Here is a 24300-nt window from a genome sequence, read left to right as displayed (position 1 = left end):
CCATCAATGCATATCATGGCATTGCTAGTCAGCCAGAGTTTACCTGAATATTTCTTCTCAAAGGTCTGCACAAGAAAATTCTTTGGCCAGTGCCCTTGGTAGTGGAAATGATAATCTATATAATCCTGATTAAAAAAGAGACTTTGTATGTTTGCAATTTATCACTTTGGCTCAGAAGGTGTAGCAATGACTCAATTCCATGAAGGCATTCCAGGAAGACTCCATGTGTTATCTTGATTCTTATAAAAGAGAACCATTCATTACATGGAATTTTTTCCCGAAGGAGTATTTTTTCCTTAGCTTATTTTTACAGGTTCCACTGAGACAAATGTCATTTGTATTCAGTGAAGAAAGATGATCTGAGTTTCAAAAAAAGGTCAATGAATTAAGTTAGTTTATTTTTAAGCTGGTCATTTTTCATACTCTTGATTGCCTGGAGCAAAGTTTAGACTGTCCTGCAACTTTACTCTGATTTCTTTAGATAATTAAGGATTTATTATTCACTTGCCTTGCATTTTATTTAGACTTTCCATCTTCAATCATTTAGGATGGACTGCAACTGTTTTCTCACTGCTGTCCTCAAATTAGTAGCTTTTTAAATAAATGCCACATTTCTCCCTGTCTGTGCCCAAAATGTTACAAGCAAACATATGGTATTGGGGGTGACAGGGAGGGGGAAACAAAAAAAAGAGAAAACATTTATAGAATACAAATAAGCTATTTTCAGCCTTTTGAAGCTATTCACAAAAATGACAATTCGTTTCACAATTACTACTGCCTTACATCTTATCTGATACGAAACTACCTCCTATATCTATGTATAAAGGAGACGTGGGTCTGCTTCCAAGTTCTGTAGGTCCGTTTCTAAACCAATGGCAGCCCCAGGCATGAGCTACAATGCATGGAAGTCAAGTGGGGGTACAGGAGAATGTTGAGAACTGGATCTTGCCATCAGACTCACTTTGAATCTTGCTTCAAACACCTTATGTAATATGTGTATCAATTCTGGTCCTCTGTTCTCTCATCAGTAACTATGAGATCACTTTAGTACCTGTCTCAAAATATTGTGTGGAAGAAATTAAATTAAATTGGATAATGCACGCAAACCCAATTAGCACACTGCCAAGCACATAACATGTGTTCAATAAATGAGGTGGTTGTTGTTCATATTCTTGTTGTTTTTATTCTTCCTGTTGTTTATAATTTGACAGAGAGTTTGAGTCAAAGATACGGGAGGCGTTTTACCTTACTTTCTCTGAAACACAGTTCTGTCAGTTGCAAAACGGAGACAGAAATTCTTCCCTCTACACTATGGTTTAGAAACACAATAATATTTTCCCTTTTTATTATTATTATTAATATTACTACTACTACTACTATCACAGCGACCTCTGGAATAGGAATGTATATTAATGACCATTCCTTCCTTCTGCAACAGCCCTGAACCTTTCTATCTTAACATCTAATCTAGAACTAAATCTGGGCAAGAATTTATCACTGTCTCAAGGCTCACTTTTGCAAGTACCAGAATAGCATTGCGTTAGCTAGACACTTAAGACATAGTATAAGACTTGGAAATGACATGAATTGTAGTCTTAAGTGAAACTCAACAACAACGAAAATCACATCTGAGGTTACAGTGGTCTTCTTCCCACCACAAAAATAGATAGAAGGAAGACAGGCTGGAATCCAAGCTGGATTCCCTACCTGGTGTTTCGCACACCTTCTCTATGAGTTGTGGCAAGTTTTTCTCTTTATTCATTCCTTCCTTCTATTCTTCCTCCCCTCCCCACCCCTGTCTCGCCTTCCTAACTCAACTACTTAATAATTTTAGGCGCCACACTCTCTGCTAGGCATTGGGATGCAAAATGAGCAAGCAAGCCCCATTCTCTCATGAACTATATATTCTGGCACAAAAACTAACTTAAAATTATAAACAAGTCAATTACAAGATAATTACTGATTATGAGAAGCTCACGGAAGTTGAGAAACTGAACAAATGGCAAACCTTTCTGCAGTCTTAAGCTTATACCTCAGAAGCCCTCCCTGAGACAGAGCAATTGATGGGTTGTGGCAACAGGAAATAATTCCATTAAGTTGGAAAGCAGCAAGCAAGGGGGCAGCACAACTTCTCTTTCCAAAGTGCAGAGATCTGTTCTTGGCATTCTTGTGAGGATAAAATGTGACACATAAATGTATTCATGTCTCCTATGCTCGGGTTTTCTCCTTATTGAGGATAGTCTAGCATCCAGGACTTGCTGACAGTGGTCAATGGGCAATCTTCTTTATAAAGATCATCCCACCAAATGATTCTCCAGACACCAGCTTGGAGTCCTACAATTCAACTCAGTTCTGGCACTATCTACCCAGAGGGAGCATCAGGAGTGGCAGGCTGTCACCTGTGCTGACCAACTGATTAAAGATCACAGGTTCCCTTGCCCCCCTTCTTGGACTTCGGACACCTGTTGCAAGTCTAAGTTGTTATGTGTTCTTCTGACCAACTGGCTATACGTCAGAAGTTCCCATGACCCCCCTCCTCGAGTTCAATTAACTTGCAAGAGCTGTTAACAGAATTCAGAGAAATAATTTACTTACTAGATCATCAGTTTATTGTAAAAGGATATAACTCAGGAATGGCCAGATGGAAGAAATGCATGGGGAAAGGATGAGGAGATTCCATGCTTTCTCCAGGTGCTACTCTTCCCAAATCTCCACCTGTTCACCAATCCAGAAGCTCTCTGAACCTCATCCTTTTCAGATTTTATGGAGGCTTCATTTTATGGACAAGCTTGATGAAATCATTGTCCATTGGCAAAAGATTCAAACTCTAGCCCTTTTCCCCTCCCCAGAGGTCAGAGGGTGGGACAAAGTTCCAACAACCCTTTAATCAGAATGTTGGTCCCCTTGGCAAACAGCTGAGATGCAGCCCAAAAGTCACCTGGTTAATGTAACAAAAGACACATTTATTATTCTCACCTCTTAGGAAATTCTAAGGATTTTAGAAGCAGTGTGCCAGAAACTGGGACAAAGACCAAATATACATTTCTTATTATAAATCACAATAGCCTTTTTTTCAACAAATGTACTATTGATGTACACTCCTACTATTGTTTTTTTTTTTAATTTATTTCATCTTTTATTTCATATTTTTATTGATACTAAAATCTTAAATTGTAAGATACTTGAAGTGTGCATCACGATTATTTGTGAAAAGATTCCTCCCCATCTAGTTCATTAACACATCGCGTGTGAGAAATTTAAGTTCTACTTTCTTAGCAAATTTCAATTCTACAGTACAGTGTTATCAACTACAGACACCATGTTTTACAGGAAAAACAATTCTGTGAGCAGCTCTAAGTGCCACCTTGTTTAGGGAGGGCGTAACCTTGAACCTCCCAGCTCACATTCTTTTTTTTTTTTTAATTAATTAATTAATTAATTATTTTTGGGGGGTACACCAAGTTCAATCATCTCTTTTTATACACATATCCCTGTATTCCCTCCCTTCCTTGACTCCCCCTCCCCCGAGTCCCCCCCACCCTCCCTGTCCCCGTCCTCTAAGGCATCTTCCATTCTCGAGTTGAACTCCCTTTGTTACACAACAACTTCCCACTGGCTATCTATTTTACAGTTGGTAGTATATATATGTCTGTGCTACTCTCTTGCTTCGTCTCAGCTTCCCCTTCACCCCCCGCCCCCTCCCAAACCTCGAGTTCTCCAGTCCATTCTCTGCACCTGCGTCCTTGTTCTTGTCTCTGAGTTCATCAGTACCATTTTTAGATTCCGTATATGTGAGTTAGCATACAATATTTGTCTTTCTCTTTCTGACTTACTTCACTCTGTATGACAGACTGTAGTTCTATCCACCTCATTACATATAGCTCCATCTCATCCCTTTTTATAGCTGAGTAATATTCCATTGTATATATATGCCACATCTTCTTTATCCATTAGTTTGTTGATGGACATTTAGGTTGCTTCCATGTCCTGGCTATTGTAAATAGTGCTGCAATAAACATTATGGTACAAGTTTCTTTTGGGATTATGGTTTTCTTTGGGTATATGCCCAGGAGTGGGATTACTGGATCATATGGTAGTTCTATTTGTAGTTTTTTAAGGAACCTTCAAATTGATTTCCATAGTGGCTGTACCAACTTACAGTCCCACCAACAGTGCAGGAGAGTTCCCTTTTCTCCACACCCTCTCCAACATTTGTTGTTTCCAGACTTTCTGATGATGGCCATTCTGACTGGTGTGAGGTGATACCTCATGGTGGCTTTGACTTGCATTTCTCTGAGGATTAGTGATGTTGAGCATCTTTTCATGTGTTTGTTGGCCATCTGTATGTGTTCTTTGGAGAAATGTCTATTTAGGTCTTCTGCGCATTTGTGGATTGGGTTATTTGCTTTTTTGGTATTAAGCTGCAATGAGCTGCTTGCATATTTTGGAGATTAATCCTTTGTCTGTTGTTTCATAGGCAACTATTTTTTCCCATTCTCAGGGTTGCCTTTTAGTCTTGTTTATGGTTTCATTCGCTGTGCAAAAGCTTTTCAGTTTCATGAGGTCCCATTTGTTTATTCTTGATTTTATTTCCATGATTCTAGGAGGTGGGTCAAAAAGGATGTTGCTTTGATGTATGTCATAGAGTGTTCTGCCTATGTTTTCCTCTAGGAGTTTTATAGTGTCTGGCCTTACATGTAGGTCTTTAATCCATTTGGAGTTTATTTTTGTGTATGGTGTTAGGAAATGTTCTAATTTCATTCTTTTACATGTTGCTGTCCAATTTTCCCAGCACCACTTATTGAAGAGGCTGTGTTTTTTCCATTGTATATTCGTGCCTCCTTTGTCAAAGATAAGCTGCCCATATGTGTTTGGGCTTACTTCTGAGTTCTCTATTCTATTCCATTGATTGTCCTTTCTATTTTTGTGCCAGTACCATACTGTCTTGATCACTATGGCCTTGTAGTATACTTTGAAGTCAGGAAGCCTGATTCCACCAACTCCATTTTTCCTTCTCAAGATTGCTTTAGCTATTTGGGGTCTTTTGCATTTCTATACAAATCATAAGATTTCTTGCTCTAGTTCTGTGAAAAATGCCATTGGTAATTTGATCGGGATTGCACTGAATCTGTAAATTGCTTTGGGTAGGACAGTCATTTTCACGATGTTGATTCTTCCAATCCAGGAACATGGTATGTCCCTCCATCTGTTTGTGTCATCTTTGATTTCTTTCATCAATGTCTTAAAGTTTTCTGCATACAGATCTTTTGCCTCCTTAGGCAAGTTTATTCCTAGGTATTTTATTCTTTTTGTTGCAATGGTGAATGGGATAGTTTCCTTAATTTCTCTTTCTGCTCTTCTGTTGTTAGTGTATAGGAATGCAAGAGATTTCTGTGCATTAATTTTGTATCCTGCTACTTTACTAAACTCATCAATTAGTGCTAGCAGTTTTCTGGTAGAGTCTTTAGGGTTTTCTATATATAATATCATGTCATCTGCAAAGAGTGACAATTTTACTTCTTTTCCAATTTGGATTCCTTTGATTTCTTTTTCTCCTCTGATTGCTGTGGCTAAAACTTCCAAAACTATGTTGAATAACAATGGTGAGAGTGGACACCCTTGTCTTCTTCCTGTTCTTAGAGGGAATTCTTTCAGTTTTTCCCCATTGAGAACGATGTTGGCTTTTGGTTTCTCATATATGGCTTTTATCATGTTGAGGTCATTTCCTTCTATGCCCATTTTCTGGAGAGCTTTTATCATAAATGGATGTTGAACTTTGTCAAAAGCTTTTTCTGCATCTATTGAGATGACCATATGGTTTTTATCCTTCAATTTGTTGATATGATGTATCACGTTGATTGATTTGCGTATATTGAAGAATCCTTGCATCCCAGGGATAAACCCCACTTGATCATGGTGTATGATTCTTTTAATGTGCTGTTGGATTCTGTTAGCTATTATTTTGTTGAGGATTTTTGCATCTATATTCATCAGTGATATTGGTCTGTGATTTTCTTTTTTTGTGACATCTTTGCCTGATTTTGGTATCAGGGTGATGGTGGCCTTGTAGAATGAGCTTGGGAGTGTTCCGCCTTCTGCGATATTTTGGAAGAGTTTGAGAAGGATAGGTGTTAGAGCTTCTCTAAATGTTTGATAGAATACACCCGTGAACCCATCTGGTCCTGGGCTTTTGTGTGTTGGGAGATTTTTAATCACAGTCTCAATTTCCGTACTTGTGATTGGTCTGTTCATGGTTTCTATTTCTTCCTGGTTCAGTCTTGGAAGATTGTATTTTTCTAAGAATGTATCCATTTCTTCCAGGTTATCCAATTTATTGGCATATAGTTGCTTGTAGTAGTCTCTCATGATGTTTTGTATTTCTGAGGTGTCCGTTGTTACTTCTTTTTCATTTCTAATTCTGTTGATTTTCATCTTCTCCCTTTTTTTCTTGATGAGTCTGGCTAATGGTTTATCCATTTTGTTAATCTTCTCAAAGAACCAGCTTTTAGTTTTATTTATTTTTGCTATGGCTTCCTTCCTTTCTTTTTCATTTATTTCTGCTCTGATCTATATGATTTCTTTCCTTCTGCTCACTTTGGGGTTTCTTTGTTCTTTTTTTTCTAATTGTTTTAGGTGTAAGGTTAGGTTGTTTATTCGATAATTTTCTTGTTTCTTAAGGTAGGACTGTATTGCTATAAACTTCCCTCTTAGAACTGCTTTTGCTGCATCCCATAGGTTTTGGGTTGTTGTGTTTTCGTTGTCATTTGTTTCTAGATATTTTTTGATTTCCTCTTTGATTTCTTCAGTGATTTCTTGGTTGTTTAAGAGTGAATTGTTTAGCCTCCATGTGTTTGTATTTTTTACAGTTTTTTTCCTGTAATTGATATCTAGTCTCATGGTGTTGTGGTCTGAGAAGATGCTTGATATGATTTCAATTTTCTTGAATTTGCTGAGGTTTGATTTGTGACCCAAGATGTGATCTATCCTGGAAAATGTTTCGTGTGTACTTGAGAAGAAAGTGTAGTCTGTAGTTTTTGGATGGAATATCCTATAAATATCAATTAAATTGAGATGGTCTAATGTGTCATTTAAAGCTTGTGCGTCTTTATTTATTTTTTGTTTGGATGATCTGTTCATTGATGTAAGTGGGGTGTTCAAGTCTCCCACTATTATTGTGTTACTGTCGACGTCCCCTTTTATGGCTGTTAGCATTTGCCTTATGTATTGAGGTGTTCCTATGTTGGGGGCATAGATATTTACCATTGTGATATGTTCTTCTTGAATGGATCCCTTGATCATTATGTAGTGACCTTCCTTGTCTCTTTGAATAGTCTTTACTCTCAAGTCTAATGTGTCTGATATGAGTATTGCTACTCCAGCTTTCTTTTGACTTCCATTTGCATGGAATATCTTTTTCCATCCCTTTCCTTTCAGTCTATATGTATCCCTTGGTCTGAAGTGGGTTTCTTGTAGGCAGCATATAGAAGGGTCTTGTTTTTGGATCCATTCAGCCAGTCTGTGTCTTTTGGTTGGAGCATTTAATCCATTTACATTTAAAGTGATTATTGCTACTGTTGGTTTTTGAGTGAGTAATTCACCAAGCACATGCAAATTCTGTGTATTATTGTTTTAAATAAACATTGCATTCTTAATGTTTTCTCTCTCTCTCTCTTTTTTTTTTTTTTGCCACATGTTGTGGCAGCCACAGAGGCCCACTGCTTGGATTTCTCCTTAAGAAAGAACTTGACTAAGAATGCACTTAGCTGACAGCTTCCAGCTGAGGCATCTTTAGGATCAGTTCTAAGATTCAAGCAGAGGCCCTTCTCTTCCCAGACACATCTGAGCCAATGACTGTGCATGGCAGGTGATAATAGGGCCTGGTCATTTATATACACCATGGGACTCCATGTAAGAGAAATCTTTGCTCCAGGGACCTCTATGGGTTTGGCCGAGATGCTCTCAAATCTACATTGCCTTATTCTATGTCCTCTCCTCCTAACTTACATAGGTTTCAGATTTGCATCACAGTATGATGGGCTTCCCTGCCTAATTCTGTTTCATCTCTGATATGGACTGAATGTTTTTAATCCCTACCCAGATTCTTATATTGAACTCTAATCCCCTCTGTGATGGCATTTGGAGGTGGGGGCTTTGAGAGGCAGATCATGAGGGTTAACCCCTCATAAATAGTATTACTGCTCATATAAAAAAAGGGGAGGGACTTCCCTGGTGGTGCACTGGTTAAGAATCCACCTGCCAATACATGGCACACGGGTTTGATCCCTGGTCCAGGAAGATAACACATGCCATGGAGCAACTAAGCCCATATGCCATGACTACTGAGTCTGAACACCCTAGAGCCTGTACTCCGAAAAAAGAGAAGCCAGTGCAATGAGAAGCCTGTGCACCGCAATGAAGAGTAGGCCCCACTCGCTGCAACTAGAGAAAGCCTGCGCACAACAATGAAGACCTAATATAGCCAATAAAAATAAATAAATAAATAAATAATAAAGAAAAAGAGGCCAGAGAGCTAGCTTGTTCCTGAAAGTCTTGAAAGAGAAAAACCTACAGCCAAGAATACTCTACCCAGCAAGAATCTCATTTATATTTGACACAGAAATCAAAAGCTTTCCAGACAAGCAAAAGTTAAGAGAATTCAGCACCACCAAAGCAGCCTTACAACAAGTGCTAAAGGAACTTCTCTAAGTAGGAAACACAAGAGAAGGAAAAGACCTATGAAAACAAACCCAAAACAATTAAGAAAATGGTAATAGGAACATATGTGTCAGTAAATACCTTAAATGTAAATGGATTAAATGCTCCAACCAAAAGACACAGACTGGCTGAATGGATACAAAAACAAGACCCTTACATATGCTGTCTACAAGAAACCCATTTCAGACCAAGGGATACATATAGACTGAAAGTAAAGGGATGGAAACAGATATTCCATGTGAATGGAAGTCAAAAGAAAGCTGGAGTAGCAATACTCATATCAGACAAATTAGACTTGAAAGTAAAGACGATTAAAAGAGACAAGGAAGGTCACTACATAATGATCAAGGGATCCATCCAAGAAGAACATCTAACAATTGTAAATATCTATGCACCCAACATAGGATCACCTCAATACATAAGGCAAATGCTAACAGCCATAAAAGGGGACGTCGACAGTAACACAATAATAGTAGAAGACTTTTAACACCCCACTTACATCAATGGGCAGATCACCCAAATAGAAAATCAATAAGGACACACAAGCTTTAAATGATACATTAGACCATCTCGACTTAATTGATATTTATAGGACATTTCATCCAAAAACTACAGACTACACTTTCTTCTCAAGTGCACATGGAATATTCCCCAGGATCGATCACATCTTGGGTCACAAAACAAGCCTCAGTAAATTCAAGAAAATTGAAATCATATCAAGCATTTTCTCTGACCACAATGCCATGAGACCAGATATCAATTACAGGAAAAAAAGTGTAAAAAATACAAACACATGGAGACTAAACAATACGTTATTAAACAACCAAGAAATCACTGAAGAAATCAAAGAGGAAATCAAAAAATATCTAGAAACAAATGACATGAAAACACAATAACCCAAAATCTATGGGATGCAGCAAAAGCAGTTCTAAGAGGGAAGTTTATAGCAATACAGTCCTACCTTAAGAAACAAGAAAATTATCGAATAAACAACCTAACCTTACACCTAAAACAATTAGAGAAAGAAGAACAAAACAACCTCTAAGTGAGCAGAAGGAAAGAAATCATAAAGATCAGAGCAGAAATATATGAAAAAGAAAGGAAGGAAACAATAGCAAAGATCAATGAAACTAAAAGCTGGTTCTTTGAGAAGATTAACAAAATTGATAAACCATTAGCCAGACTCATCAGGAAAAAAAGGGAGAAGACACAAATCAAGAGAAATAGACATGAAACAGGAGAAGTAACACCGGACACCACAGAAATACAAAAGATCATGAGAGACTACTACAAGCAACTATATGCCAATAAATTGGATAACCTGGAAGAAATGGATACATTCTTAGAAAAGTAAAATCTGTCAAGACTGAACCAGGAAGAAACAGAAACCATGAACAGCCCAATCACAAGTACGGAAATTGAGACTGTGATTAAAAATCTCCCAACAAACAAAAGCCCAGTGCCAGATGGGTTCACAGGCAAATCCTATCAAACATTTAGAGAAGAGCTAACACCTATCCTTCTCAAACTCTTCCAAAATATAGCAGAAGGAGGAACACTCCCAAACTCATTCTACGAGGCCACCATCACCCTGATAACCAAAATCAGGCAAAGATGTCACAAAAAAAGAAAATCACAGGCCAATATCACTGATGAACATAGATGCAAAAATCCTCAACAAAATAATAGCTAACAGACTCCAAGAGCACATTAAAAAAATCACACACCATGATCAAGTGCGGTTTATCCCTGGGATGCAAGGATTCTTCAATATGCAAATCAATCAATGTGATACATCATATTAACAAATGGAAAGGATAAAAACCATATGGTCATCTCAATAGATGCAGAAAAAGCTTTTGACAAAATTCAACATCCATTTATGATAAAAGCTCTCCAGAAAATGGGCATAGAAGGAAATGACCTCAACATGATAAAAGCCATATATGAGAAACCAAAAGCCAACATCGTTCTCAATGGGGAAAAACTGAAAGAATTCTCTCTAAGAACAGGAAGAAGACAAGGGTGCCCACTCTTATCATTATTATTCAACATAGTTTTGGAAGTGTTAGCCACAGCAATCAGAGAAGAAAATGAAGAAAAAGGAACCCAAATTGAAAAAAAGAAGTAAAATTGTCACTCTTTGCAGATGACATGATATTATACATAGAAAACCCTAAAGATTCTACCAGAAAATTGCTAGCACTAATGGATGAAGTTAGTAAAGTAGCATGATACAAAATTAATGCACAGAAATCTCTTGCATTCCTATACACTAACAGTGAAAGAGCAGAAAAAGACATAAAGGAAACTCTCCCATTTACCATTGCAACAAAAAGAAAAAAATACCTAGGAGTACACCTGCCTAAGGAGGCAAAAGACGTGTATGAAGAAAACTATAGGACACTAATGAAAGAAATCAAAGATGATACAACCAGATGGAGGGACATACCATGTTCCTGGATTGGAAGAATCAACATTGTGAAAATGACTATCCTACCCAAAGCAATTTACAGATTCAACACAATCTCTATCAAATAACCAATGGCATTTTTCACAGAACTAGAACAAGAAATCTTATGATTTGTATGGAAATGCAAAAGACCCCGAATAGCCAAAGCAGTCTTGAGAAGGAAAGACGGAATTGGTGGAATTAGGCTTCCTGACTTCAAACTATACTACAAGCCCACAGTGATCAAGACAGTATGGTACTGGCACAAAAATAGAAAGGAAGATCAATGGAACAGAATAGAGAACCCAGAGGTAAACCCAAGCAAATACGGGCAGCTTATCTTTGACAAAGGAGGCAAGAATATACAATGGAAAAAAGACAGCCTCCTCAGTAAGTGGTGCTGGGAAAATTGAACAGCAACATGTAAAAGAATGAAATTAGAACACGTCCTAACACTATGCACAAAAATAAACTCAACATGGATTAAAGACCTACATGTAAGGCCAGACACTATAAAACTCCTAGAGGAAAACATAGGCAGAACACTCTATGACATCCATCAAAGCAACATCCTTTTTGACCCACCTCCTAGAATCAGGGAAATACAATCAAGAATAAACAAATGGGACCTCATGAAACTTAAAAGCTTTTGCACAGAGAAAGAAACCATAAACAAGACAAGAAGACAACCCTCAGAATGGGAGAAAATACTTGCCAATGAAGCAACGGACAAAGGATTAATCTCCAAAATATACAAGCAGCTCAATGCAGCTTAATACCAAAAAAGCAAATAACCCAATCCACAAATGGGCGGAAGACCTAAATAGACATTTCTCCAAAGAAGATATGTAGATGGCCAACAAACACATGAAAAGATGCTCAACATCACTAATCCTCAGAGAAATGCAAGTCAAAGCCACAATGAGGTATCACCTCACACCGATCAGAATGGCCATCATCAAAAAACCTAGAAACAATAAATGTTGGAGAGGGTGTAGAGAAAAGGGAACTCTCCTGCCCTGTTGGTAGGAATGTAAGTTGGTACAGATACTATGGAAAACAGTATGGAGGTTCCTTAAACTAAAAATGGAACTACCATATGACCCAGTAATCCCACTACTGGGCATATACCCAGAGAAAACCATAATCCCAAAAGAAACATGTACCATAATGTTTATTGCAGCACTATTTACAATAGCCAGGACATGGAAGCAACCTAAATACTCAACAACAGATGAGTGGATAAAGAAGATGTGGCATATATATATATACAATGGAATATAACTCAGCCATAAAAAGGAATGAAATGGAGCTATATGTAATGAGGTGGATAGACCTAGAGCCTGTCATACAGTGTGAAGTAAGCCAGAAAGAGAAAAACAAATACTGTATGCTAACTCATATATACAGAATCTAACAAAAATAAAAATGGTACTGATGAACCCAGTGACAGGTTAAGAATAAGGATGCAGATGCAGAGAATGGACTGGAGGACACGGGGTTGGGGGGCAGGGGGCAAAGGGGAAGCTGGGACAAGTTAGAGAGTCGCATAGAGATAGATACACTACCAGCTGTAAAATAGATAGTTAGTGGGAAGTTGCTGTATAATAAAGGGAGATCAACTCGATGATGGGTGATGCCTTAGAGGCCAGGACAGGGAGAGCGGGAGGGAGTCGTGGGAGAGAGGGGATATGGGGATATATGTGTAAATACAGCTGATTCACTTTGATGTACCTCAAAAGCTGGTACAAGAGTGTAAAGCAATTATATTCCAATAAAGAGCTTAAAAAAAATGTCAACTTTGGAGTCTGGCAGCATAGATTCTGTCTTTACCATTTGTTGTTTGTGTAATAAGGAATATAATTTATCTAAAGTTTCCTCATCTGCAAAATAAAGACCATAATAAGACCTGCCTTGGGATTGTTCTGAAAATGGAGCAAGATAAACCAAAATAAGAAACAAGCACACAATAAGTCCTCTCTAAAAAAAAAAGAGGATAGAAGTCAGTCTCTGCAACCCAGAAGAGGAACCTCATGGGGACCAAGCATGCCCACCCTGATCTCATATTTCCAAGCCTCTAGAAGTCTAATTAATAAATTTCTGATTCTTACAAGCCACCCAGTTTATTGTATTTTGTTACAGCAGCTGGAACTAAGATAGTGCTTCTTATATCTTTCACAGTCATTAACTCCCAATAAGTCACTTGTTCTCCTAACTCCATCTCAGAGTTTATTTCCTAGAGGACACAACTGGTACACATCTTTTAGTCACCAGAAAGGGTATTTTCTTTCCATTTGCTTACGAAGTAAAAAATCCAAATGCTCAATGGTCTTTGCACATTTTTCCTATATTTTTCTAATACAAAATATTAAAAAGTATTCTTAATCAGTTTCTGTGTTTACATCCGGCTCCACCACATGCACACATACATACATTCATACCAGTTTCAAAATTTCTTTAAAAAAAGAGAACAAAGGCCTCAGAGACAGACAAATTTAGAATCTTTGGGAGCAACTAACACTCTGCTTTCATTTGAACAGACTCAAGTGTAATTACACACACATTTACACAATAATGTTTATACTTCACTCATACATATTGATGTTTCAGCTAAAGAATTTATGCTGACTCTATACTATTAAATGTAGCCTCTCTTTCCTTTTGTATTGTGTCTGCTTTAACTAAAAACCTCGACTTCACTCAATCGATATTTATTAAGCAACTACTATATACACTTCAAGTATCATTTCTCTCCATTACATTTTCCACAATAGTACCGGAATAATTTTCTAAAATATAAGTCAGATAGCTTTTATATCTGTTACATTGGAAATGATAAGGCTAAAATAAATATGTGTTGAGAAAAACACTCATTATGCTGAGTAAAAATGTAAGTATTAAATGTCGCTGACAACATTTAATTAATAAATGACAATATATGTCAATGAGATTTAAAATCACCCAAATCCTCTGACTTAGTAGCAGGCTTTTAGTCTCTGTACTTCATGGTAAATTATTCTTAAGACATAAATTATTTAAATGGCATCATCATGCATCCTTGTATTTATGTTGAAAAAAAAAATCTGTCTGCCAAAATGGATTGTGAGTTACTTTTAGGCTGAGAATAGCCTTTGTGAATTTTGTCTCATACTTAACTTAGTAACTGGCACACAGTGAATGCTGATTGGATGTTTGCTGGATTAATATCCACTATTGGTTCAAAGGTACAAACTTACAGTTATAAAGTAAATAAGTCCTAGGATATAATATTCCACATAGTGAGTATAGTTAATAACACTGTGTTGTGTATTTGAAAGTTGCAAAGAGAGTAGATCCTAAAAGTTGTCATCATAAAAAATATATATATATATAACTATGTGTGGTGATGGATGTTAACTAGACTTATTGTGATAACCATTTCATATCATATATGTATTACTGAATCTTTATGTTATTCATCTGAAACTAATATCTAGTTATGTGTCAATTATATCTCACTATATTACACTGTAAAAGATGAACCAAAAGATTCAAGTAAACAAACAAATAGCCAAGGGGCAATTCAATTCCACTTAAGCAATTAACACATTTCTGTTCTGTGGAAGCCACTATACCATAACAATTGCCAATGAAAAGAGAAGTTCAAAGATATCTGACAGTGGCTTTGAAATTAAGGACCTGGGTGTGAGTCCCAACTTTGGTCCCAACTCTCACTGTGACTTTGGCCAAGGAATAGGACATCTCTAGACTTTTTCTTTTCCCTTAAAATTCAGAGCTGACTACCTTCTCTATCACTTCCCCAGGGTCATCAAAGAGCACAAATGAGATGAAGTTTATGACAGACTTCCTCCTTTGCTGAGGAAGAATGTGTAATTATGCCCCTAATTAATGTATTTTACAAGAGCTCTTTCCTGTTTCTAAATCTAAATTCAATTTTAAGCCATGACCTATTTATGTATAAATGTACTTTTTCTCACTTTTAAATGCATGAGGATTTTACTCTTTGAATTAAAAAAAAAAGTGAGGAGAGGCTTTAAATTTTTAATTTAATTAATAATTGACTTAATGGTGAGACACAGAAATTCATCTCAATATTGCTGAAAACTCATGAATCAAAGAAACAATATGTGTATGTGCTCACATACTGAATTTTTCTAATTGGAAATCTGCAGACAAAACCACCAGATATAGAAGAAAAGTAAACACAGAAGATGCTTTTATTTATAATAATTTTAAAATGTGCTACAAAAAAAAATAAGATTATAGGAAGTCTGACAAAATGGCTTACTCTCTTACTACATTGTTAAAATTAAACAATATATACCTTTTTTTAGGTATATATGAAATATGCCTTCATTTACAAAAACTATTATTTTCTGAAGTTATTTTCCAAATCATTAAAAGTAGTCTTTTTGTTTGTTTGTTTTATTTTTTAAATAACTTCTTTCCTGTTTGCTAAAATCTATACCATTGGACCAGGATATTGGCTGGGTTTAATATTGGCAACAATAATTATATCTTCATCAGAGCTCTAGTCCATAGATATTGGTATGCTGTTTTACAAATGAGGAATCTAATAGCAAATGCAATAATATCCATGCATGGAATGATTACCACGTCATATACTGAATGTTTAATACTTATTGCTTCATCCAATCTTCATCAAAGGGCTATGAGGGAGGTTCCACACCACTTTATAGATGTGTGAGTTGAAACTTAAAGAGCTTTATAAATGTTACTTGCCAAGCATCATGCAGCCAATAAATAACTGTATTTATTCTTAAATCTGATATTTAAGTTGGCCTGATGTATAAGTACATTTTTTTTCCCAGGGAGGAACAACGGTGCCAGGCCATCTGTTAAACAGGTGATATTCTACAAAGGATCTGCAATTCATTTTAATATGTATCAAAATGATTGTCAGCCTTGCCATGTACCTCACAGTGCACAGGAATAACACAATCAAATATTACTGATAGGCAGTGAAGTACTTAACCATAACATTTCATAATCCACATCCCAAGAAAAGTGTTCCCCTGAAGCAATGATATGGTAAATAGAATTCAAAATTTAGGCCACAAACCTGTTTCGGGCTCAATGGAAAAATAAGGTTGCCCTTCCAAGATACTATAAACCAACTTCGCGCTGTTTCCATAAACTGGGTCATCAGCATCGGTAGCTGTTACATTAGTGACAGACGTACCTAAAAAAAAAAGAAAAAGAAAGAAAAGAGAAAAAGAGAGAAAATAATAATTAACACATTATTCTTTGCCAAGAGCTAAATTTTGTGAAGCATATTATACAGAAATCCATGTGTGGGAATAAGGAGGAAAAGAAATCTTTTTAAAAATATGGAGATAAACTACTCTTTCATAACTTTAATGATATACAAGCCTTTTAAAAGAAAGAGTACTGCTAGGTTGGAGCACTATATAAAGATAGCTCTTTCAGAACCCATATTATTTAATATTCCTTTGTAGTTTTCCTTTTAAAGATATCTATCAGATTCATGTGGGCTTAGAGACTATGAAAAGGATACATATCAAAGAAATATGAAACATAATGTTAATAATATGATGGCTATAACATGTAGCATTTAAGTTTTGAAAAGCACAACTGAATGTACCTGGAAAAATTGGCTGCTGAAAAAAGCTATACAGAAATATCAAAGGAATATTTTATCCCATCTTATTTAATTCCTCAAAATACAAAATTATATTGGAACTACCAGTTAATCAGCATGTTTAGATAATTGGGTCTTTGGATAATAGAATCAAAACCTTTATTTTTTCCCAGATTAATTTTCTATTTTTATTCACTCATTCATTTAGCAATTGAGCACATTCAGCTTGCCTGATACAAATATATATGTATATGTATATATACACATAAAATATATATACATCTATATATATTTTAACAACAAAATCTATACTCAAGAAGCTTACAGTTTGGTGGTAAGGGAAGAGGAGGGGAGAGACAACTATACCTAGACAGTAGTACTAAGTTTGGATCCCTCTCTTAATCCAGCACAGACTGGATATGGTCAGGGACAGCTTTCTGAGAGGCACTGCATTTGAGTGGAATTATGAAAGACAGGTAGAGTTTAATCAGGAGACAAAGAGCAGGGAAGGAATTCTAAGCAAAAAATCAAGCATAAGTAAAAGCAAAATAGTCTGAGAGACTGTGGGAAATTCTGGGAACTGCTAAAAGTGGGGAGAAATTGGAGAAGTCTGGTGTGGTCACAGGATCATGTTCTATGAGGGCAGGGTCCATGTCTTCCTCACTCAGTAAGTGTCGGGCATATAATAATTATCGAATATATATTTGCTGATTGAATGATTGGATGAATGAGAACATTATCTGATGGCTTCATGACAAATGGTAGGTAGTTATCACAAATGAGTTTCCTAGAAACAGATTCTAAGATGACAATTTCTTGAATTTTTACTGAGGAGTCTCTTTCACCAACTTCTGTGGGAAAGTGAAAAGGACGAGGTTGAGCAGGAGGAACATTTAGGCAATGATGTAGTAGCAACAAAGATGTCGGTGGACTCCCCTCCAGAGCTGGGATGGTCATTGCGGAAATCCATCCAGGACCTTATTCTCTGGCACTGACCAGCTGTTGGCTGTGGGAAGCTCCCTGAGAATGGAGGCTGGGCCCTGGTTCAGGAAGCTGTCTTCAGCTGAGGGGTTGTCAGCCCTGAGCTGTCAGTAGTCAACACTCCCAGCAGCTGAGGGAAGAGTGTTTTAAACCTAAAGGGAGTTGAGTGCGGATCTGAGCAGCATTTCTCTATGTTTGCTGAAACAATGCAGAGCCTTTGTAAGATCTTGCCAAGCAAACTCTTTTTGAAGTGTTTTGAATTATGGTTGTTACATAGGACAATGCAATAATATTGTCAAGCCATTGATTGTCCTATAAAATTTGAATTTTTACTCAGAATGATGATTCAGCGGCTCTACAAAAATCCACAGTTGCAAATTAAAAAAAAAAAAACAATGCTCTAAATGTCAGTAGTGTAATGCATTGCACTGGACACTGGGAACAGTATCAAAAAAATAAATAAATAAAGACTCACTTTCACAAGTAGCTCATCAACTAGCTGGTGAAATGAGTACATGAAAGTACAATATTTGCAGTTATTTGAATATTGTGTGGGATGGAGAAGAATTGGAGGAAAAACATCCCAGGTGAGAGGAGGAGAGTAAGATAAAAGTAACTGGATTTTTCTAAGAGGAGAGATGTCTGGAAAAGCCAGCCATTAAAGCTAAGGTTAGAGATGCCAGCTGAGAACAAAATACAAGGGCACAAGAATATCAAGATGGGGAGAGCTGCCTTTGTCCTGTAGGTAAGAGAGAAGATGTACCAGTTAGGGATCAACCCTATGTAGGGAGCTCCTCCATTAGTGCTTTCAGATTCAACTGGAGGCAGAGATATAGGAGATTAGGAGATCATTTGAGTTATGCAGTTTAGAGCACTAGTCCAGTTAAGAGGTGACAAAATATTGACACTGGCTAATGACAAAAAATATGGGTCTCCATGCTGATTTTCCTGTTTTGGTCCTTGCACTGAGTTTACCTAAAATGTTCAACTGAGGGTAAGCTGGGTAAGAGGTATACAGTAGCTACTTTTGCAACTTTCCTCTAAGACTAAAACTAGTTCAGAAGAAGTTTAAAAAAAGGAATTGTGAGAAGAAGATTCAAGAATTACTGAAGGAACTGAGTTCAGAAACCAATCAGCAAGGATGAGCTCCTCCATGCAGAAGACCATGCAATAACTTTTTTGTTTTCCTTTGTTGTGTTGTGTTGTGTGTTTACAAAAAATTTTTTTTGAGGAGAAATGATTTTCCCCCATTATGAAGTAATACACAATCAGAAAAATAAAATCAAGTTCTAAAATCTATATCATGCTATATTAGTGAGTGTGAGCATTTCGTACCAGTCGCTGTTTAGGCTGCAGAAACAGAAGTGACAAAGTAAAAAATTTCTGCCATCAACAAAAGTACCTTCCAGTGGGGGATTCTAAAGTTAAGAAATTCCTTCATAGGGAAATAAATAAATAAATCTAGATAGTTTCGGAGCAATGAGAGAATCCCTGTGTATATTTTTTGGGATGGATATATTTGGGCAGAGTAGCGTGGGGTTAATAGTTTAACAGATGGGATACTTCCATGTGGCATGTTCTGAAACAAGCACCTCTTTCTCTTTGGACCAATCATTTAACTTGTCTTAGCTCCAGATTTCAAGTCTATAATGAATATTAGAGTACTGTAAGAGTCAAACAAAATAATACATGTAGGGGCTAGAATGGAAATTACCACATGCTAAGGCTGTGAGTACCACCTCTGCTCACATATTAGAATCTAGCTTTGAAAATTGTTTAGATCCCTAGGGTTTCTTTCAGATCTGTGGGGTGGCAATACAGGGATGAGGGTGGGATACTTTTTCAAGTCTTCTCAGAGGAAAGACAGAGTTGGTGGAATTAGGCTTCCTGACTTCAAACTATACTACAAGGCTACAGTGATCAAGACAGTATGGTACTGGCACAAAAACAGAAAGGAAGATCAATGGAACAGAATAGAGAACTCAGAGGTAAACCCACACACATATGGGCACCTTATCTTTGACAAAGCAGGCAAGAATATACAATAGAAAAAACACAGCCTCTTCAATAAGTGGTGCTGGGAAAATTGGACAGCAACATGTAAAAGAATGAAATTAGAACGTTCCCTAACATCATACACAAAAATAAACTCAAAATGGATTAAAGACTTACATGTAAGACCAGACACTATAAAACTCCTAGAGGAAAACATAGGCAAGAACACTCTATGACATATATCAAAGCAAGATCCTTTTTGACCCACCTCCTAGAATCATGGAAATAAAATCAAGAATAAACAAATGGGGACTTCCTAGGTGGTGCAGTGGTAAAGAATCCACCTTCCAATGCAGGGGACACGGGTTCAAGCCCTGCCCTGAGAAGATTCCACATGCCATGGAGCAACTAAGCCCGTGCGCCACAACTATTGAGCCTGTGCTCTAGAGCCCGTGAGCCACAACTACTGAGCCCATGTGCCGCAACTATTGAAGCCCACGCGCCTAGGGTCCGTGCTCCACAAGAGAAGCCACCACAGTGAGGAGCCTGTACATCACAATGAAGAGTAGCCCCTGCTCGCAGCAACTAGGGAAAACCTGTGTGCAGCAATGAAGATGCAACACAGCCAATAAATACATAAAAATAAATAATTTATAAAAAAAAGAATAAACAAATGGGACCTAATGAAACTTAAAAGCTTTTGCACAGAGAAAGAAACCATAAACAAGACAAGAAGACAACCCTCAGAATGGGAGAAATACTTGCCAATGAAGCAACGGACAAAGGATTTATCTCCAAAATATACAAGCAGCCCATGCAGCTTAATACCAAAAAAGCAAATAACCCAATCCACAAATGGGCGGAAGACCTAAATAGACATTTCTTCAAAGAAGACATACAGATGGCCAACAAACACATGAAAAGATGCTCAACATCACTAATCATTAGAGAAATGCAAGTCAAAGCCACAATGAGGTATCACCTCACACTGGTCAGAATGGCCATCATCGGAGAATCTACAAACAATAAGTGTTGGAGAGGGTGTGGAGAAAAGGGAACTCTCCTGCCCTGTTGGTGGGCATGTAAACTGGTACAGCCACTATGGAAAACAGTTTGGAGGTTCCTTAAAAACTAAAAATGGAACTACCATATGACCCAGTAATCCCACTACTGGGCATATACCCAGAGAAAACCATAATCCAAAAAGAAACATGTACCACAAGGTTCATTGCAGCTCTATTTACAATAGCCAGGACATGGAAGCAACCAAAATGCCCATCAACAGATGAATGGATAAAGAAGATGTGGCACATACATACAATGGAATATAACTCAGCCATAAAAAGGAATGAAATTGAGTTATTTGTAGTGAGGTGGATGGACCTAGAGACTGTCACACAGAGCTAAGTAAGCCAGAAAGAGAAAAACAAATACTGTATGCTAACTCATATATACAGAATCTAAAAAAATGGTACTGATGAACCTAGTGACAGGACAAGAATAAGGATGCAGATGCAGAGAATGGACTGGAGGACACGGGGTTGGGGGGGGCGGGGGGCGAAGGGAAATCTGGGATGAAGTGAGAGAGTAGCATAGACATATATACACTACTAACTGTAAAACAGATAGCTAGTGGGAAGTTGCTGTATAACAAAGGGAGATCAACTCAATGATGGGTGATGCCTTGGAGGGCCAGGACAGGGAGGGAGGGAGGGTGGGAGGGAGTCGCAGGAGGGAGGGGATATGGGGATATACGTATAGATACAGCTGATTCACTTTGGTGTACCTCCAAAACTGGTACAGGAGTGTAAAGCAATTATATTCCAATAAAGAGCTTAGAAAAAAAACAAAAGTCTTCTCAGGCAATTCTTATGTACACAGTTCGGAATAACCGTAGTGGGCACCAGACTTTTTAACATTTAACTTCACTTCTTCACAGAAGCATCAGTTTCTCTCCTGATTACTGTGAAGAACTTTTGCTCAGATTTATTTATAAAATGAAGTAATTTTTAAATCACTCCTACTGCATAAACAGCCATGGAGATTATTTCCTGTAAAATAGAAGTTGGGGATAGTTCCTTGGGAATTCACTGTTACAAGCCTGATGAAGATATCTATCTATCTTCATTAGTTAGTATAAATTGATATTATCTTATTATGAGAGGACTCCCATCACATCACCAAACGTTGAAGCAAGCGTAGGGGACCATGATCACCATGATTTACATGCTTTGCTCCGTGACTCAGTTTTTTTTTTGAATATAAAAACAATAATTTTTATTCTTGAAACCTCAAAGTTTTGTGTGAGGAACAAATGAGTTAATAGTAAGTAGAGAATAGTCGCTGAGAAGATAAATTTGAAGTCAAACTGTCTTGAACCAGAACATTTGTTTTATATTTCATTCCCAAATTTTACTAGTTCTGTGTCCTTGGCCAAGTAACAAAACTTTTCTAAGTTTGGGTTACTTATTCTATAAAAAAGGAAGGTGATAGTGATTATTATATCCTAGGCTTAATGAGATAATTAAATATAATAATTTATGCAGAGAGTATAGAAGAATTAAATACACACTATTTCTGAGAGCTTATTGTCACTATAATTACAGCACATTATGTGTATGTACATGAGAGATTGAATAATAAACTTGTCTTTTACAATTCTAAATGGTGGTAGATGTTGTAATTTATAAAAAAGTATAGTTTTGCCTAGTCATTTTAACAGTAGTTTATTTCTGCTGGAGAGGGTGTGGAGAAAAGGGAAACCTCTGACACTGTTGGTGGGAATGTAAGTTGGTACAGCTACTATGGAAGACAGTATAGAGGTTCCTCAGGAAACTGAAAATAGAACTACCATATGGTCCAGCAATTCCACTCCTGGGCATATACCTAGAGAAAACTATAATTCAAAAGGATACATGCACCCCTCTGTTTATGGCAGCACTAGTCACAATAGTTGAACACCTAGGAAACAACCTAAATGTCCATGAACAGATGAATGGATAAAGAAGATGTGGTATATATACATATATATATATGTATATATACATATATAATGGAATACTACTCAGCCATAAAAAAGAATGAAATAATGCCATTTGCAGCAACATGGTTGCAACTAAAGATTATCATACTAAGTAAAATCAGAAAGAGAAAGGCAAGTACCATGTAATATAACTTATACGTGGAATATAAAATATGACACAAATGAACCTATCTATGAAACAGAAACAGACTCACAGACATAGAGAACAGACTTCGCCAAGGGGGAGGGATGGAGTGGGAGTTTGGTGTTAGCAGATACAAACTATTATATACAGGATGGATAAACAACAATGTCCTATTGTATGGTACAGGGAATTATATTCAATATCCTGTGATAAACCATAATGGAAAAGAAAAAAAAACAGCTTATTTCCTTATATTTAGAAGAGGAAACACAAAAAAGCATCATCAAATATAACAATATGTTCTTGTCTTTAATAAGAAAGTTGACTTAGAAAACACACACACGCAATCTCATATTCTCCCATCTAATCAATTTCGTGTCAGCTTCCTCTGTGTTATAAAATTGTTGTGGGCTCAAAAATACAATGCATTTTGATGTAGTAAGCACGAGACCAGGCACCGAGCACATCCTCAGTACAAGTTTCTCAATGTTACTTGAGTGAATAGCTCCCATATTTGAATATCATGTATTCCCTTCCATGCAAATTCCACACACTTGCCAAGAAGAACCATTAGGCTGGGGACTGTAACAGAGTTCAGACAAGCTTTCACCCACATCCTCACCCACGATATTTCTGCCTGATGTCTGGCTTCCCAGGAAATCCGCATCCTTCAACTTCAGACACCTGGAAATGAAAAGGCAACACTACTTTCTGTCAAGGATGATATTTCTCCTAATAGTGATTCAAGACTGTTGATGCACCTGTACGCTGGAATAGATGTGTGCGGAGGTTTTGTGGATGCATTTGTCAAGTGATTACCCAGAGGGGGAAAAATGGATGCTTTGAGGTTAATCTTGCAGCAGAAAAGATTTCTAGTCAAGCTGTGGTGTAGGCTTTTCCATGGAAATGTAAGCAGAATGCAGACCACGGAGGCAAATTGAAAAGTGTAAACCTTGCAGGATAATGTTTCTTCAAAGCAGCAAGTGTTGGTGTGTGATAAATAGGACCCTGAGTAATACCCAGGAAATATAACAACAGGATTCTCTGTTTGTGTTTTCATTTGGAACGGTTTTTGCCCCTTTGTTGAGGATACAAGAGACTCATTTAGCTAGTGACTATAAATTTGACACTGTGCCATTTCTCCAAGAAAGCCCCTATTATAATCCAACTTGATGCTGATCCTAATTATAATAATATAGCTGTTGTGTTTCCAGCTGTCGTCAACAAAAGTGATCCCTGTCACCACAATTCATCCTGCTAGTACCAAGTCAAGTGTGAACACGTCAATTCCAAGGTGAATTCTGCTTTTAATAAACCCATTTTTCTGCATTTAGCTTCTTGGTTAAGTGCAATTTGCCAAAGTGCTA

General features: G+C 37.1%; 1 protein-coding gene across 6 annotated transcripts in view; it reads right to left on the bottom strand.

Moving 5' to 3' along the window:
* CDH8 (cadherin 8) overlaps nucleotides 1-24300 on the bottom strand; it is a 350610-nt gene that overhangs the window by 168941 nt on the left and 157369 nt on the right. For all 6 annotated transcript variants that reach the window (XM_057711556.1, XM_057711553.1, XM_057711555.1 and 3 more), the window contains one exon: nucleotides 16251-16370. In XM_057711556.1, coding sequence (XP_057567539.1) covers nucleotides 16251-16370 — 120 coding nt within the window. The remainder of the gene's footprint in view (nucleotides 1-16250; nucleotides 16371-24300) is intronic.

This window comes from Hippopotamus amphibius, chromosome 16, assembly GCF_030028045.1.
Source record: "Hippopotamus amphibius kiboko isolate mHipAmp2 chromosome 16, mHipAmp2.hap2, whole genome shotgun sequence".
In the NCBI taxonomy this organism is placed as follows: Eukaryota; Metazoa; Chordata; class Mammalia; order Artiodactyla; family Hippopotamidae; genus Hippopotamus; species Hippopotamus amphibius.
Note: the sequence above shows the minus strand (reverse complement) of the source record. Positions and strands in the feature narration are given on the sequence as shown.